This window comes from Terrapene carolina, unplaced genomic scaffold (genome assembly GCF_002925995.2).
Source record: "Terrapene carolina triunguis isolate 2854851 unplaced genomic scaffold, T_m_triunguis-2.0 Scaffold89, whole genome shotgun sequence".
NCBI classification, from domain to species: Eukaryota; Metazoa; Chordata; order Testudines; family Emydidae; genus Terrapene; species Terrapene triunguis.
In genome coordinates this window covers 5,377,188-5,390,491 of record NW_020664440.1, presented here as the reverse complement: position 1 = coordinate 5,390,491, position 13,304 = coordinate 5,377,188, and the positions used below count along the sequence as shown (strand labels likewise).

Sequence of the window (13,304 nt, the reverse complement as noted above, 5' to 3'; positions counted from 1 at the left end):
GAGCGTGCGCAGGGCGCCTGCGCGGGCGGCTCCCCGGGCTCCCGGCTGGAACGGGACGGGCTGAAATGTAACCAAACAAGCGGCGTCTTTGTAGCGGCTTAAAGGGGCCGCGGCCGCTTCCTGCCGAGCGGGCTGCGCGCAGTCCGGGGACGGGGGCAGCTGCCGGGCGCTGTCCGGGCGGGCGGAGCGAACCGGACCGGACCGGACCGGACCGGAGCCAGGGGGAGGCGGGCGGCGGCAGCCCCGCGGGCGGAGGATGGCTTGAGCGGCTGGGGAAGTTGTGCGCCCAGCCAGGCTCGCCCCGCCGGGCCACCTGTTTTGCATCGGCTGGGCGAGGGGGGGACCGGACCGGGCCGGGGAGGGGGCGGCGGCGCCATGTCCAAAGTGATCCAGAAGAAGAACCACTGGAGCAGCCGGGTGCACCAGTGCTCGGCTAGGCGGGCGGCCGGCGGGCGGCCGGGGCTGCCCCTGCTCGGGGGCGCGGAGCACGGGCAGTTCCCCTACGTGGGGGCGGCGGAGGAGGGCGGCCCGCCGGTGCTGGCCGGGGGCGAAGCAGCGGGGCTCAGCCCCGGGGAGCTGCTGCTGGAGGTGCAGGGGGTCCGCGTGTCCGGCTTGCCCCGCTACGACGTGCTGGAAGTGATCCGGAGCTGCGCCGAGCCCATCTCGGTCACAGCCGTGAGACAAGGTAAAGGGGGGGGCACTCGGGGTGCAGGGCAACCCCCGGTGTCATTGCTCGGGCGGTGGCACTGAACTCCCCCCGCCTCGCCTCCTCCTTCCCCCGGGCAGGCTGGGCTGGCTGGGGTATGTGCGTGAAGTTTTTCCAGGCGGGAGCTAACTTCTGGGGCCGGCGAAGCGTCCCACCTGCCGGCTGAGCGGTCCCTCTCCCGGCCGGCTCCTGGCGCGCCGTGCCCGCGGGGCGGATCGGAGGGGAGGCTGGCTGGGAGGGCGGACCGGGGCATGGCTTCACGCAGCCGGGGAAGCGGCGGTTCTCTCCGCCTGGGCGAGCGCTCCTAAAGGGCAGATCCCCTCTCCTCCCAGGATTAACGCGGTCCAGGTGGGGCCAGTGGCAAACGCTGGGACTTTGCTTCTGCCAGTCTTGCAAAACATTGACTTCGGGAGTGATGAAATGTTTGCACCAGAGTTGTGCTTCCCCTCCCTCTTCCCTCCCTATCCTCAGAACATGCAACAAAGGTGAACAGTCCCCCTCTTCTCCTCCTTTGGACAGCGTTTGATCCCAGAGATCAAATAGAAAACGCCAGGCAGGGGCAGCTTATTGGTGTGGTTAAAGGCATACAAAGGGTTCATTTTTTTTTTTTTAATCTGTCATCAAGGGTCACGACATGACCTTTGAAACACCTTGCTCTCTTCGATGCAAAGACTGTAATTGGGCATCATTTAGGTTCCCCTGTGCAATCAGAGCCCTGTTTTCATGGGGAAATAAATCTTGAAGTTTTACTACCTTCAAGTCTGGCTTGCCTTAAGCCCGATGAGCAATTCCCTTAAGACATTCTTTTAAGTGTACCGAAACCCCTAGCTACAGGCAGTTCTGGAGGCGTAGCAGTTGTGGAGTGAAATGCTTGGATCTGTTAGCTTAATTCTATTAATGAACAAAAAAAAAAAATTCATTTCACTGGACCTGGAGGAATTTCCTGAAAGATTTACTCCTTCAGCAGGGATGCATCCCATAGACCTGTAGCATTTGGTTGCACTGCTGGATTATGACTAGAGTTTTGTTAAAAAGTATAGGCATGTGATTGCCAGCTGCCTGCCTTAGCTTGTCAAAGGGTTGGCATGGAGTGTGCATGGGGAAGGGAAAAGCTGTAACTATCCCCACTTGGAATGGTTATTTTAGCCTTGCTTGCTCTCTTAGCAGTAGGTCATTTCTGCATCACTTTGAGCCAGGCGGAGGGGAGGTGAAGGGATTTGTATGAGAGAGAGCTCTCAAATGAGGCTATGGAAGACAGAAGCAAGAGTCCTCCTATATGAAAAGTACACTTCATTTAACAGGTTAGCACAGCAAGTCTAGATAATAGGTTTGTAGTTTCCAGTGTGGGACTTGAATTTAGTGCCAGGAAACTGTTCCTGTTGCAGCAGCTGTTAAGGTTATTTGAATACCCAGGATTTTGAAATAAACAGGATTATATTGGAACACCTGTAGGTTTGCATGGTGGCCTAGCACACCAGGGTCATCTATAAGTGGAGGCAGGAAAGGAAGTTCTGGTAGGATAATTCAGTAGATTCTTTAGGGGAAAGTTTATTACTGCACAAACAGGGACACCTCCCAAAGTGGAGGGATTTGCTGTGTTTGGCAAATGCAGCGATGTTTTGTGTGGTTGATGTGCAGGCAACAACCTATTCGCTTGACCCAAAAGAGAATTAATCTCGTCTTTGTTGTTTGGCTGATGCCCTTCTTCTAAATCAGCAGAGCTCTCCTCTGAACTTCTGTCTGCTAGCCCTATTAAAAGCTAGTTTGTAGTTCCATGCACTTGTTCCAGGGACATTATTCAAACTTCCATTGTCAAAGGAAATTATAGGAAGGAGTAGTGTTCTGTTCCATGTGGTACGTTATGTAATGTGTAATCTTGAGTTGTCACTGTAATAAACATCTGCTTCCTTTTTAAAATGGAATGTCAGTTCAAAATATCCCCACATGTTACATAAAGAAGTATCAGAGTAAGATAACTTATAAAACCTAAAATCAATAGAAATGTCCCCCTCCCCCCCCTTTTTTTTAACTGTAGTGGGAGCAATTGTCTTCTTTCTCCTGCTGTATTTGCAACACAAAGACTGCAGCACTGAAAACCTGGAAGTGAAATTGACTATGAACAAAGTCAAATTGATTTTCATTTTCCTAGCTGAGTGAAATGCATAGAGTAAACAAACATAAAGAAATGTAAATGGGGTTTTAAGGATTGGTTACATAAGAACTACTTGTTTTGACAATCACAATAATAATTTGAGATTTTCACAGTTGTGCAGAATTATGGGTTTTAAGCATTTCTTTTTTTACCAAAAATTATTTATTTTAAATTTTCACAGTTGCAGGAAAATATGGGGGAGTGTCACGCAATGGGGGAGAGGGGAATCAGACGGTAGTTAATGACTGTAGACACTGAGATGCAAAAAGTTAAAGCTTTATAATGATTAAAACACAAATTATCGACATCACATGTCAAAATATACCAAGTAAATATCCCGACATCAAACTCCAGTAAGTTCTCAAGCAGCATTTTTCTTTCCTTGCCTTTCTGTACATTCCTGTTATTGATGGAAATAAAATTTCATTGGTTTGTGTATATATGGTGAAATGGATGTTTACCAACCTTTACTGATAGACTTGGAAGAATTAGACTTTTATTTAAAATGCATGATTTCTATGTCAGTTTCCAGTAGCAGTTTCTCTTTTAATGTTATTTTAAGTGATCATATGCAGCAAGAGTTGCATGTTACTAAAACATGCTGCAAAGTACAGTGTTAAGTGAATGCGTGTAAACACATTTTAACTGTCTGATTCCATTTCCCCTCCTTCTCCCCAGACCCCAGTGCCTGCCTAACTGATGCTGAAGTTTTGTGACAAACTTAACCTGGAAACTTACATACTTTATTGGCTTGTCTGCTTTGTATGACATTTACAAGGCTGGAAAAACAGGAAGTTTACTATAAATAAGTCCGTCCTCTGCAGGCTTGAGCAGAGAAAATAACTGATTTGATCTTGCAGTTAAAACAAACACACAAACAAAAAACAACTGTGAAATGAAGGTTTTATAGGTTAAACACACTCTTCTATAAAGCTTGGCTTTAATGATGGATAACAATTCAAAATGCAAACTCTTTCTTTCTTTAACTTTCTTTTCCGTAGTGAGTATTCAGTTTGAATGGGCACTTGCACTTGGATACTATGGTGATTGGGGGGCACATAAGAATACAGCTAATTGGAGTAACTGTTTATAAGAGTTCATAGAAGTAACTGTTCATATGGGATTGATGTGTGCTTTAATTTTCCTTGTCCTTTTTTAATATGAAATAAGTCAACAGCTTTACCCCATAGATGCTTATTTTGTATTACTTTTTAAAAGCATAACTTCATAATCTTTTGCTTTGGGAGGAAAAAGGCCCCTGAAACTTGACTGAGTACCTTTCAGTACTGTCAGAGTTAGGCCAGTAAAGGTAATAGTGAAAAATCAAAACAATGGAAAATATTTTAAGTCTGAGGTGTAGTGTTTTTAAAACTGACCGCGTTCCCTTCCTGTTGTTGTTGCTGTTGTTTCAGTTTCAAACAAATTGATGATCAACTCTACTTGAATGAATAAATATAGTTGTATGGACCACTTAATTTGATCTAAGTAATGAGTGCAAAACTGATGCTACTTCTCCTGAAGAAGAGCTCTGTGTAAGCTCAAAAGTGTGTGTCTGTCAGCAACAGAAGTTGATCCGATAAAAGATATTCCCTCCCCCACCTTGTCTGTCCTTCTCCCATTCATTTTAATATCACATATTTGGTAGTGTAAGACTTGCATTAGCATAATATCTTGATTTCCACTGTCCATGCTTAATATTGTGGCTTCCTGCAATAAACTTACAATTTTTATCCATTGGATAAATAGACAATACTTGACTGACTTTTTTTTTATTTTTTTTTTTATTTCTCTCTCTTGTTGCTGTTTACATATCCTGATTGAGAGAGCACAACAAAAAACAGGGGTTTAACATTTGTTCTTGACAATGGACAAGTTAACAACTTCTCCATAACAGATTAGTTGTGTGCCTTTCATTTAAAACAGGATGTCTTTTTCTTTGTTTTCTCATGAAATACAGAAATTGGGGGGTATTTCAAGATTAGTCAGATTTTTTTTTTTTAAACTCTTTGATTAGATGGCATATGTCAGTTGTTCAAGTCCTCCTTATCACTATAAATGAAAAGGTTGTCGGAGAAAACTAAGTCCTCTGTGCACTTTTAAAAAAAAAAATGTTTTTAATTTTTTTCTTAACTACTACCGGCTGAAGTTATGGTACATGAGGATCAGTTTACACGAGTGATGTTTTTGGGTTACTCTGAAGTCAGTATGGAGGGGGAGGGGAATTTTTTTTATTTTTTTTATTTTTTATTTTTTTTAAGCCAAGTATAAGGTAAACAAAGGCAGACATTCATTCCCCAATGGTAGTGACTATGTCTTATCATCTGCTGTCATGTATGTTTGTTTCTTCTAAAACCTTACCTTGACCCTGAGAGAAATTCTAAAACCTGGTGAGTTGACAGTACATTTCTATGGAGCGCTGGCATTAATTACAACTGACGAGCCATGAAGTGTTGGAATCTATTCATGTGACTAGAACAGCCCCTTTAAAAGTTGTTTGCATGAGCGTATATTCTGACATCATTTCCCCAAAATGGGCCTGTGAGGGATGTGGTATCTTCCAATTATTTTTGGTGTAAATCATCAACAAATATAAAAAATATTGATGCCTCTATGAATTTGTGTGTACAGTAGTTTTACATACGCTGGGAAAGCAGGGTGTCAGGTTGGTTAATAGGTAACATTAAACATTTGATAGGTAGGTTACAGAACTCATGGCTGGCACTGATGCATAATTCTGTGAAATGTAAAAATATTTGCATCCAGTGTTTATTTTGGACTCCCATCTGCCTGTTTTAGGTAAATGCAAATGAGTTTATAAAACTCTCGCCACTATTAAGAATTTACTTCCTTGATATATCACATGATCTTTCTTTTTGGTTCTGATAAAGGTTTGGGTTCCCCCCCCCCCAACACTTAACAAAATGTCAAACAAAAACATGTTGACAATACCCTGTGCATTTCCAGTTTGACCCACATCCTTAAAGTTTAGGTAATATCATAAATTTTTACTGATCAAAAATTTCATACTGGTATTTTTGAGGTCGGCATCTATTTTGGATTTAGAGATTGTTCACCATTTATACTGCAATAGCACCCACAATGTGCTAGCTGCTATCCAAGCATAAAATCAGTGAAGATGCAGTCCCTGTCCGTGAGTTGATCAGAAATTCTGTGCATCTAAAATATTATTGCCCTTACCACACGTGAAATGTAGACTGTTGTGTATTAAAGTATCACTGTAGTGAAGATCAGGTTTTTACCTCAATCAAGCTTACACGCTGTAAGCATTTGTTAGGATTTGGAATGTGAAAATGGACCCTGCTTGTAGCAAAATGATTAGCTATGCATCCATGCACATACTTTTATGTCCTCTACAAAGAGTGGGTTAGCATCCCAGAGTTATTCAGTCACAGTCTCAATTTAACAGCCCTGCCATTATTAACATTTTAGAGAGTTAATATGAGCCTTTAATGTCATAAAATTCGATTATGTTTTTCACAATAAGTTGAATCTTTCAGCCCATTATGTGATGAGACTCTAGGCTCTCTCTTTCTTTATGGGCCGTCGTATTGCAGTCCATTTAAACCACAATTATAGCGTAATTACAAGCAATGTTTCAAAATTATTGCGATTATAAGATATTAACGCAGTTCTAGTGGGTTTTTTAGACTGAATTTTTACTTTTATGGCAAAAGTGCTTCAGGTCTGAGTTGCTAATCGGCTAAATGTGAAACATGAAATTCACCTGCTGTATAACTCTTCAATAACTTTAAGGACTACATTCAGCAAGTTTGATGGCCAAATCATGAGTGTCTTATTGGTAAAGGAATAAAATGTAGGGCTATATGTGATTGGGTTGCTAATCTTGCCATACTTGAAGTTGCAACCGGTTTTCCATTCTCAGACCTGTTTTGATTCCATCCATACATCCTTCTCCACCCAGTTCCTCAAAAAAAGGTTCTTAGGGCACACATACCAAATCTGAAGCACTTCTGCTGAAGGGTAACTTTTTGGCCAAATTTAAGGTGTGTTTGCCAAGCCATTCCCAAGATGTGGCACTCATAACAAACTTTGAAAAACACTTCCTTCTTTTTTGAGTGGCAGATTATATATCTCTGAAATCGTGGTTTACAAAGTCCAAATTCTCTTTTTGATAGAGGCGGTGAATAGATCTCGTGCGTAGGATTAGCTTGGGAAAGGATAGGTTGGCGGTTACTTGGAGTTTTGGTAACATTTGGGGCCTGCTTCAATTTCCAGCAGATTTCAAATTATTTGTTAGACTTCAGCCCAGCAAACTTGGAAGGTCGTTTGCTGGCCAAGAACATGCTCTGTCAAGAGTTCCTATGGAATTTATCAGCGGAGTGCACAGGCCTGAAAACCTATGCTGGGGAGGTGAGGGCTCTTTGGGCAGTGTAGTTTACTGGGCAGAGTAGAACACTGGAATCGGGACCTCCTTAGGTCTTCTTCCAACTCTGTAACACTGAGGAGGGATCTGTGCTGCAATTAGACACCTGCGACTGGCTTGTGCCAGCTGGCTTGAGCTAAAGGGCTGCTTAATCGCAGTGTATATGCTTGGGCTGGAGCTGCCCAAGCCTGAACATCTACACTGCCATTAAACAGCCCCTTAGCCTGTGAGACCGAGTCAGCTGGCCTGGGCCAGCCGTGGGTGTCTAATTGCAAGTGTAGACATATCCTGTGTAGCCTTGTTAATGCTGCGGTGCCCTTGGGGTTCCTTTTTTTCCCCCCCAAGGATCACATGTTTTACATGAATTAGGCTTCACAAACTCCTTGAGAGTTAGGCTTGTATTAACGCCATTCCACAGGTGGGAAAATTGAGGATTAGAGTTTATCAGGTGTCCGAGGTGAATCGGAGGCAGAGCAAGGATTATACAGCCTCGTTTTTCACAGCCCTATACTAGACTCCCATTCAAGTCCCTTTAAACTCTGTGACTGCTTTTCCAGCTGTGAAACGGGGTTAATATTTACCTGTGTCACAGGGAGACAGTGCCGTCTTGTGTAAATATTATGGTTCGGTACAATCATCTGCCCCTGCGGCTTGGCTTGGCCAGGCTGCCTTCCACAGAGATGGTAGCAGTTAAAGAAAGCAGTTTAAGCCGGGATCAAAGAACACTACTGTTGTCCTCCTTTCTGTTGTTCTGACTTCTCGCCCTTGTGCAGATTGGCTGTATGCTCCAGTCCCTCCCACCCCTTTCCTCCTGTCTCCAACTCTCATTGTCCCTTTGTTTGTCTCTTCATCTAGCTAATCCCCTTTTAACATAACCCTGGTGAAACGATTTAAATTACTAACGTGACACTTGCCACCACTGCACTGATTATTCTGCTTGTATGTTGCCCCTCCCGCGTCTATCTGCTTGTCTCTTTAGAATGATTGTCGGCTCTTTGGGGCAGGGATTGTCTCATGCTGTGTTTGCTCAGTGCCTATAGCATGGTGGGGTCGGATTCTTGTCCCCTAGGCATTACGGTAAGAGACATGATTGATGATAGCGGGACTAGTTGCGTGAAGTAATGTCTCTTATTGGACCAAATTCTGTTGGGGAAAGAGAAGTTTTTGAGCTCACACCGCTCTTCTTTAGGGCTGGGAAAGGTACTCTAGTGTCACAGCTAAATGCAAGGTGGGACACATTGTTTAGCATAAGTAGTTAGCAAGGTGTTGTAGGAGATCATTCAAGGTGAAGTGGCCAGTTAACACTGCTGCAGGCCTAAGGCAAAAAAGGGGGAGTTAGTGGGTTACAGATTGTTGTAATAAGCCATAAATACAGTGTCTTCATTAAGACTATAGCCCTGGCTACACTTGAAACTTCAAAGCGCTGCCACGGGAGCCATAGCCTATGATTTAATAATAGAAGACCCCAGCTCTGACAGAATGGATGTGGTTTGACAGTTGCGATACATGTGGTGATGGGGGCTCAGACAGGGCCCTGGGCAGAGCTTACTCCATTTTTTCCTGGCTAGAAGGTGGGAACCCTAAGAATGGCCAGGTTAGACCTTCCAAGCCAGAATGTCACCTGGAGCTGCTGCAGAGCTAAGGGGTCCATGGTTAACAAGTCAACTACTAGCTGTAATGTGGTAATTCATCTTCCCAATCTTGACACGTTGACCTTACACAGAAGATGGTGGGGATTGAAAGGTGGCGTTCAGCTTGCTTAGGGTATGTGACCTGTGCACTGTCGTGCTGCATTTCAATGTGTTTTTTTTTTCCTGACACGACACAATTTAACATTGAATTTTCTGTCTTTTCGTTTTCTTATTTTTTAAAACTTACAAGGTTGTAATGTATTAAGTTCTGGATACATATCTGCAGCCTTAATTCAGTTTAAAATATTGAACTCAGATGTAAAGGAAATAAAATTGTCGCTCAGAGGGTCTCATTCAGGCTAAATGTGCACCTGGCCTAAATAAAACCAACATTTGCATCAATGGGATAGAACAGTGGTCTCCAAACTTTTTTGATCGTGCACCCCATCAGTAAAAAAATTTTGAGCACGCTCTACCATTTTTGCCAAAGCAAAAAAAATAAAAAAAAATAAAAAAGCGCTCCTCCTGCCGCGCACCCCCAAGGATCCTCTTGCGCACCCCACTTTGGAGACCACTGGGATAGAATAGTGATAAGCAGAACTACTGTATTCTAACTTGCGTGAAATCCGCATTCAACCACTTGTATTCTGAGACTCAGCCATATGTCGGAGTGGGGGAGGGAGGGGAATGAACCTGTCCCACAGCCTAGTCTAAGTCTGTAAATCAGTTAAGAAGTCAAGATTTTAAAATGTTTCTTGTCAAATAAGTTAGTTCTCTTCTTCCAGATGGAGGGTGTTTGCTTATATCTTAAGGAATGAGTTAAGAGGTGGTTTTATGCTTCCCCTGGTTTGCTGGAAGCTCCTACATTTGAGACGTGTACGTTAAAGGAAATTCTCAGTTCTCATATTCACAGCTAAACGGTTCAGGTCTCTTGGTTGAAAACGTGGAGACATCTGGCCTGCGTGAGCAAGCGCCATGAATTTGCAGAAGCAAAATTAAGAAATAGAGGAAAAGTTCGCTTTACCTAGGGTGCTGTAACTTGAATGGCCAATGCTTAGAAAGTTGATACTCCAATACATGTGTGGAGAAGCAGGTTCCTTTTAGCCTTGCACATGCTGTCTCTGGGTAGGGATATACTGCGTCTTGCTCCGAGTTCATGCCTATCGTTTCTTTAATTGTGTCTTCTGTTGCCGCCCAGAAGTTGTGTTCAGTGACCACCTGCACCATGGATACTGGACTAGATTGCCACCAGTGTGTCCTGTGAAGATGTTGCATGTGCCCCTTGGCCTGCCACTAGTAGCATCAGTTGTACAGCAATAGCTTTTAGGGCATCACTGAACATGTGAGACCAGAAAAAATAATTTTAAGCAATCATCATCTCTTTTCCTCTCCCCCTCAAACGTTCCCCAAACTTGATGGCTTGGCTTTCACTTTGTTTCAGCCCTGATCTACAACTAAAACTTATTGACCTACCTACGTCACTCAGGGCTGTGAAAAATGTCATGTCCTGTGCCACGTAGTTAGGTTGACCTACCCTCCACTGTAGAGGTGGCTGTTCTTCCATCGACTTAGCTACCTCCTCTTGGAGAAGTGTAATAATTACACCCAGGATGTGAGGAGTTTCTGCAGCTGTTGCAGCACGGAAATACTGCTCAGCTCTTCAGTCTTGGTGACTAGAAGGAAATCCTGTGCCAGCTCTTTCAGGTGTTGCATGCTGGGTTGGACCGTCCCTTCCCAAGAACAGAGAACCTGGACCAGCTGTTAGTTTTTTCTTTTGGGAAGGTCATTAGGTGCTTCTCTAGGCTTAGGGAGTTTCTTGCTACCCAAACATGACATCTTTGCAGCATTTGATGTCTGGAGTACTGTGGTTCCCTTGCAGTGAGGAGGCAAGCAGTGCTGTTTCTAAATAAGCCTGGCCTAAATAACAACACGCAGAGTTTGTCTGCACCTCATTAACCCATGGCCACAAATGAATGAAGACAATCCGAGCTCTGCAGTGGTGCCTACTTGATTGGCAGCCTCTGACAAGGAGGGGAAGATACAACCTGACCTGAGAATGGTGGAAGGTTGGGGGGAATGGGCATGAATTCTCCACTTCCAAATGACCTTAGTAGCTGTCTGCCACTGAGCTGGTGTGGTTTTCTCGTTCTGGGCAGACTAGGTGGGTAACATCCTTCTCAGACTTTTGCATGGCTCAGGGCAGCTGGAATATTTTTCAGCCAGATCAGCCTTCAGTCTCTAAAGACACACCATCTATCCTCAATGCATTGACACTTTAAATGATTTCCTGAATTTTTCGGCCACTGGAAGCTGGAATATCAGCAACATTCTCTGTGCTAGTTCCTGACTCTACCTTTGTCAGCTTTTACTCTGAAACGACTTCTTTCTTCTGTTTTGTGTTAGCAATAATATAAATATTCTTAACCACCAGTCTTTGAAAGTTGCATTTAGTAAATTTTTGCAGCAGAAACTAAATCAGTTTTTCCTGCAGATCCTGGCGTTTTTGGTTACATTTTCACAGACTTGGCATTTGACTCAAAACAGTTCCTAGTTTTATATTTGAGGTGGCTTGTGTCACAACTTTTTTTTTTTTTTTTTAAAGATCTGGAGTTAAAAATTTTGTTAGACGTGATGGAGGCTAAATGAATCCCTTTTTCGCTTCCCAAAAAAACCCCACCTCCCAAACAAATATTGATGTATACTTTAAATGACACAGGGGGAGGGATAGCTCAGTGGTTTGAGCATTGGCCTGCTAAACCCAGGGTTGTGAGTTCAATCCTTGAGGGGGCCACTTGGGGATTTGGGGCAAAAATCAGTACTTGGTCCTGCTTGTGAAGGCAGGGGGCTGGACTTGATGACCTTTCAAGGTCCCTTCCAGTTCTAGGAGATAGGATATCTCCTTTAATTTATTTATTGCTTTTCAGCTTCTGTTTCTACGTTAGTAGAGTTGCTTGCATTAAATGGTCACTGGTGCAAATTTACGAGTATGTAAAATAAGTAACATCTAAACCTTTGTGTGTAAGTATACCCCCAATTAAGTGAGAGAGAGAGAGAGAGAGCTGAGTGCCCAGATTTCAGAACACCCTCCCCACTGAGACCCTTCTTGAGATGATTATGAGTAGCAGGGCTTGAGTGGAGAAGAGTGAGCGGACACAAGAGAAGATGCGTAACTTTCCTGGGGGAGTGGGGGGGGGGGAATTGTCCTTGATGACGATAAGGAACTTGGGATGGTTTTGGAGGATGGTGAAGGACATTGTAGCAGTTCATAACTGGAGAGGAACAATTAACTGGGGGCTTAGTGGTAGGAAAGGGGACGGCTAGCGGAAGGACATATGACTGGGTGGCAGATAGTGGAGTAAGTTTCCTAGAAGCATTGGAGTGGAGGCGAGGGATAGATCATCTTCCAGACTCCTGAAATCCCTGACTCACTTACTAGCCTTCCTGCTGCTAATGTTGGGACCAGCAACTGTGTCTGATATGGAGATGGAATCAGAGGAGGCAGCCACAGTGGAAGGGCAGGACGCCCTGTGAAGGTGGACAGAGGTTGCTGGAGGTTCTCATTTCTGGCTCTACAGGAAACAAGGACACAATTCTAATTAATAATGATCAAGACAGCCCCTCTGAACCCTAAAGATCCAGGTGAACTGGGCTCATTGCTCAAAGCAGGCATGCTAAATGAGTGCGTGTGTGTATTTCTATAGATCAGCTATAAATCTGATTATTTTGCTATGAATATCATGCTTTATACTCTGCATAAAATGAAACTGTAGCCGTATAAGCTGTTACAGAATGAGCTCTCCTACTTATCCACATGCGCAGTTAAGATTTGGCTAGAAGAGTTATTGTACGGTGGAGCAGGACTGGTGTGTGCATGCTGAAATCAGTGGGAGTTTTGCCATTGATTTTAGAGGGAGCGGGATTGGGGCTGTGAAAACCTGAGGTGCTGTTTCGCAGCAGGGCACACTTTATAGCAGAATGGGTCAAATGTAATTAAAAAGGATGGCTTTGCAGTAGCAGAGACGCATAGGAAGATACCCCACATGTTACATCGAGCAGGGAATGTCCGCAGCTCTCCCTTCTGCAGACAGTATGTGCAGCCAGGGGGACTTTCAGCACGATGCCACCGTAAATAGCATGTCAGTAGCTGTGTTAGATAAATAGATGGCTTGTCCATATTTGGAGCTGTTGTCAGTCCCAGCAGAAACTCCTTTTGGTAATGTGTTGCTGTTGAGAATTCCTCTTTGCTGGGTTGGGAGAATGCTACTTGTGTGACAGCTCTGTTACGTGTTTATCAGTCTGCTACATAATCCAAAACGTGTGAGTTCATCATTTTGTTTTCCTCCACCCTTTTCCTTTCCCAAAGAACTTTTTTTTTTTTTTTTTTTTTTTTTTTTTTTTTTTTTTTTTTTT

General features: G+C 43.8%; 1 protein-coding gene across 1 annotated transcript in view; it reads left to right on the top strand.

The window, feature by feature from the left end:
* Positions 1-259: 259 nt before the first annotated feature.
* Positions 260-13,304, top strand: part of LOC113406309 (membrane-associated guanylate kinase, WW and PDZ domain-containing protein 1-like) — a 181,728-nt gene continuing 168,683 nt past the window's right edge. Inside the window, exon 1 of the mRNA XM_026650443.2 lies at positions 260-685. Within this exon, the coding sequence (XP_026506228.1) occupies positions 376-685 (310 nt within the window). The 5' untranslated portion in view covers positions 260-375. The remainder of the gene's footprint in view (positions 686-13,304) is intronic.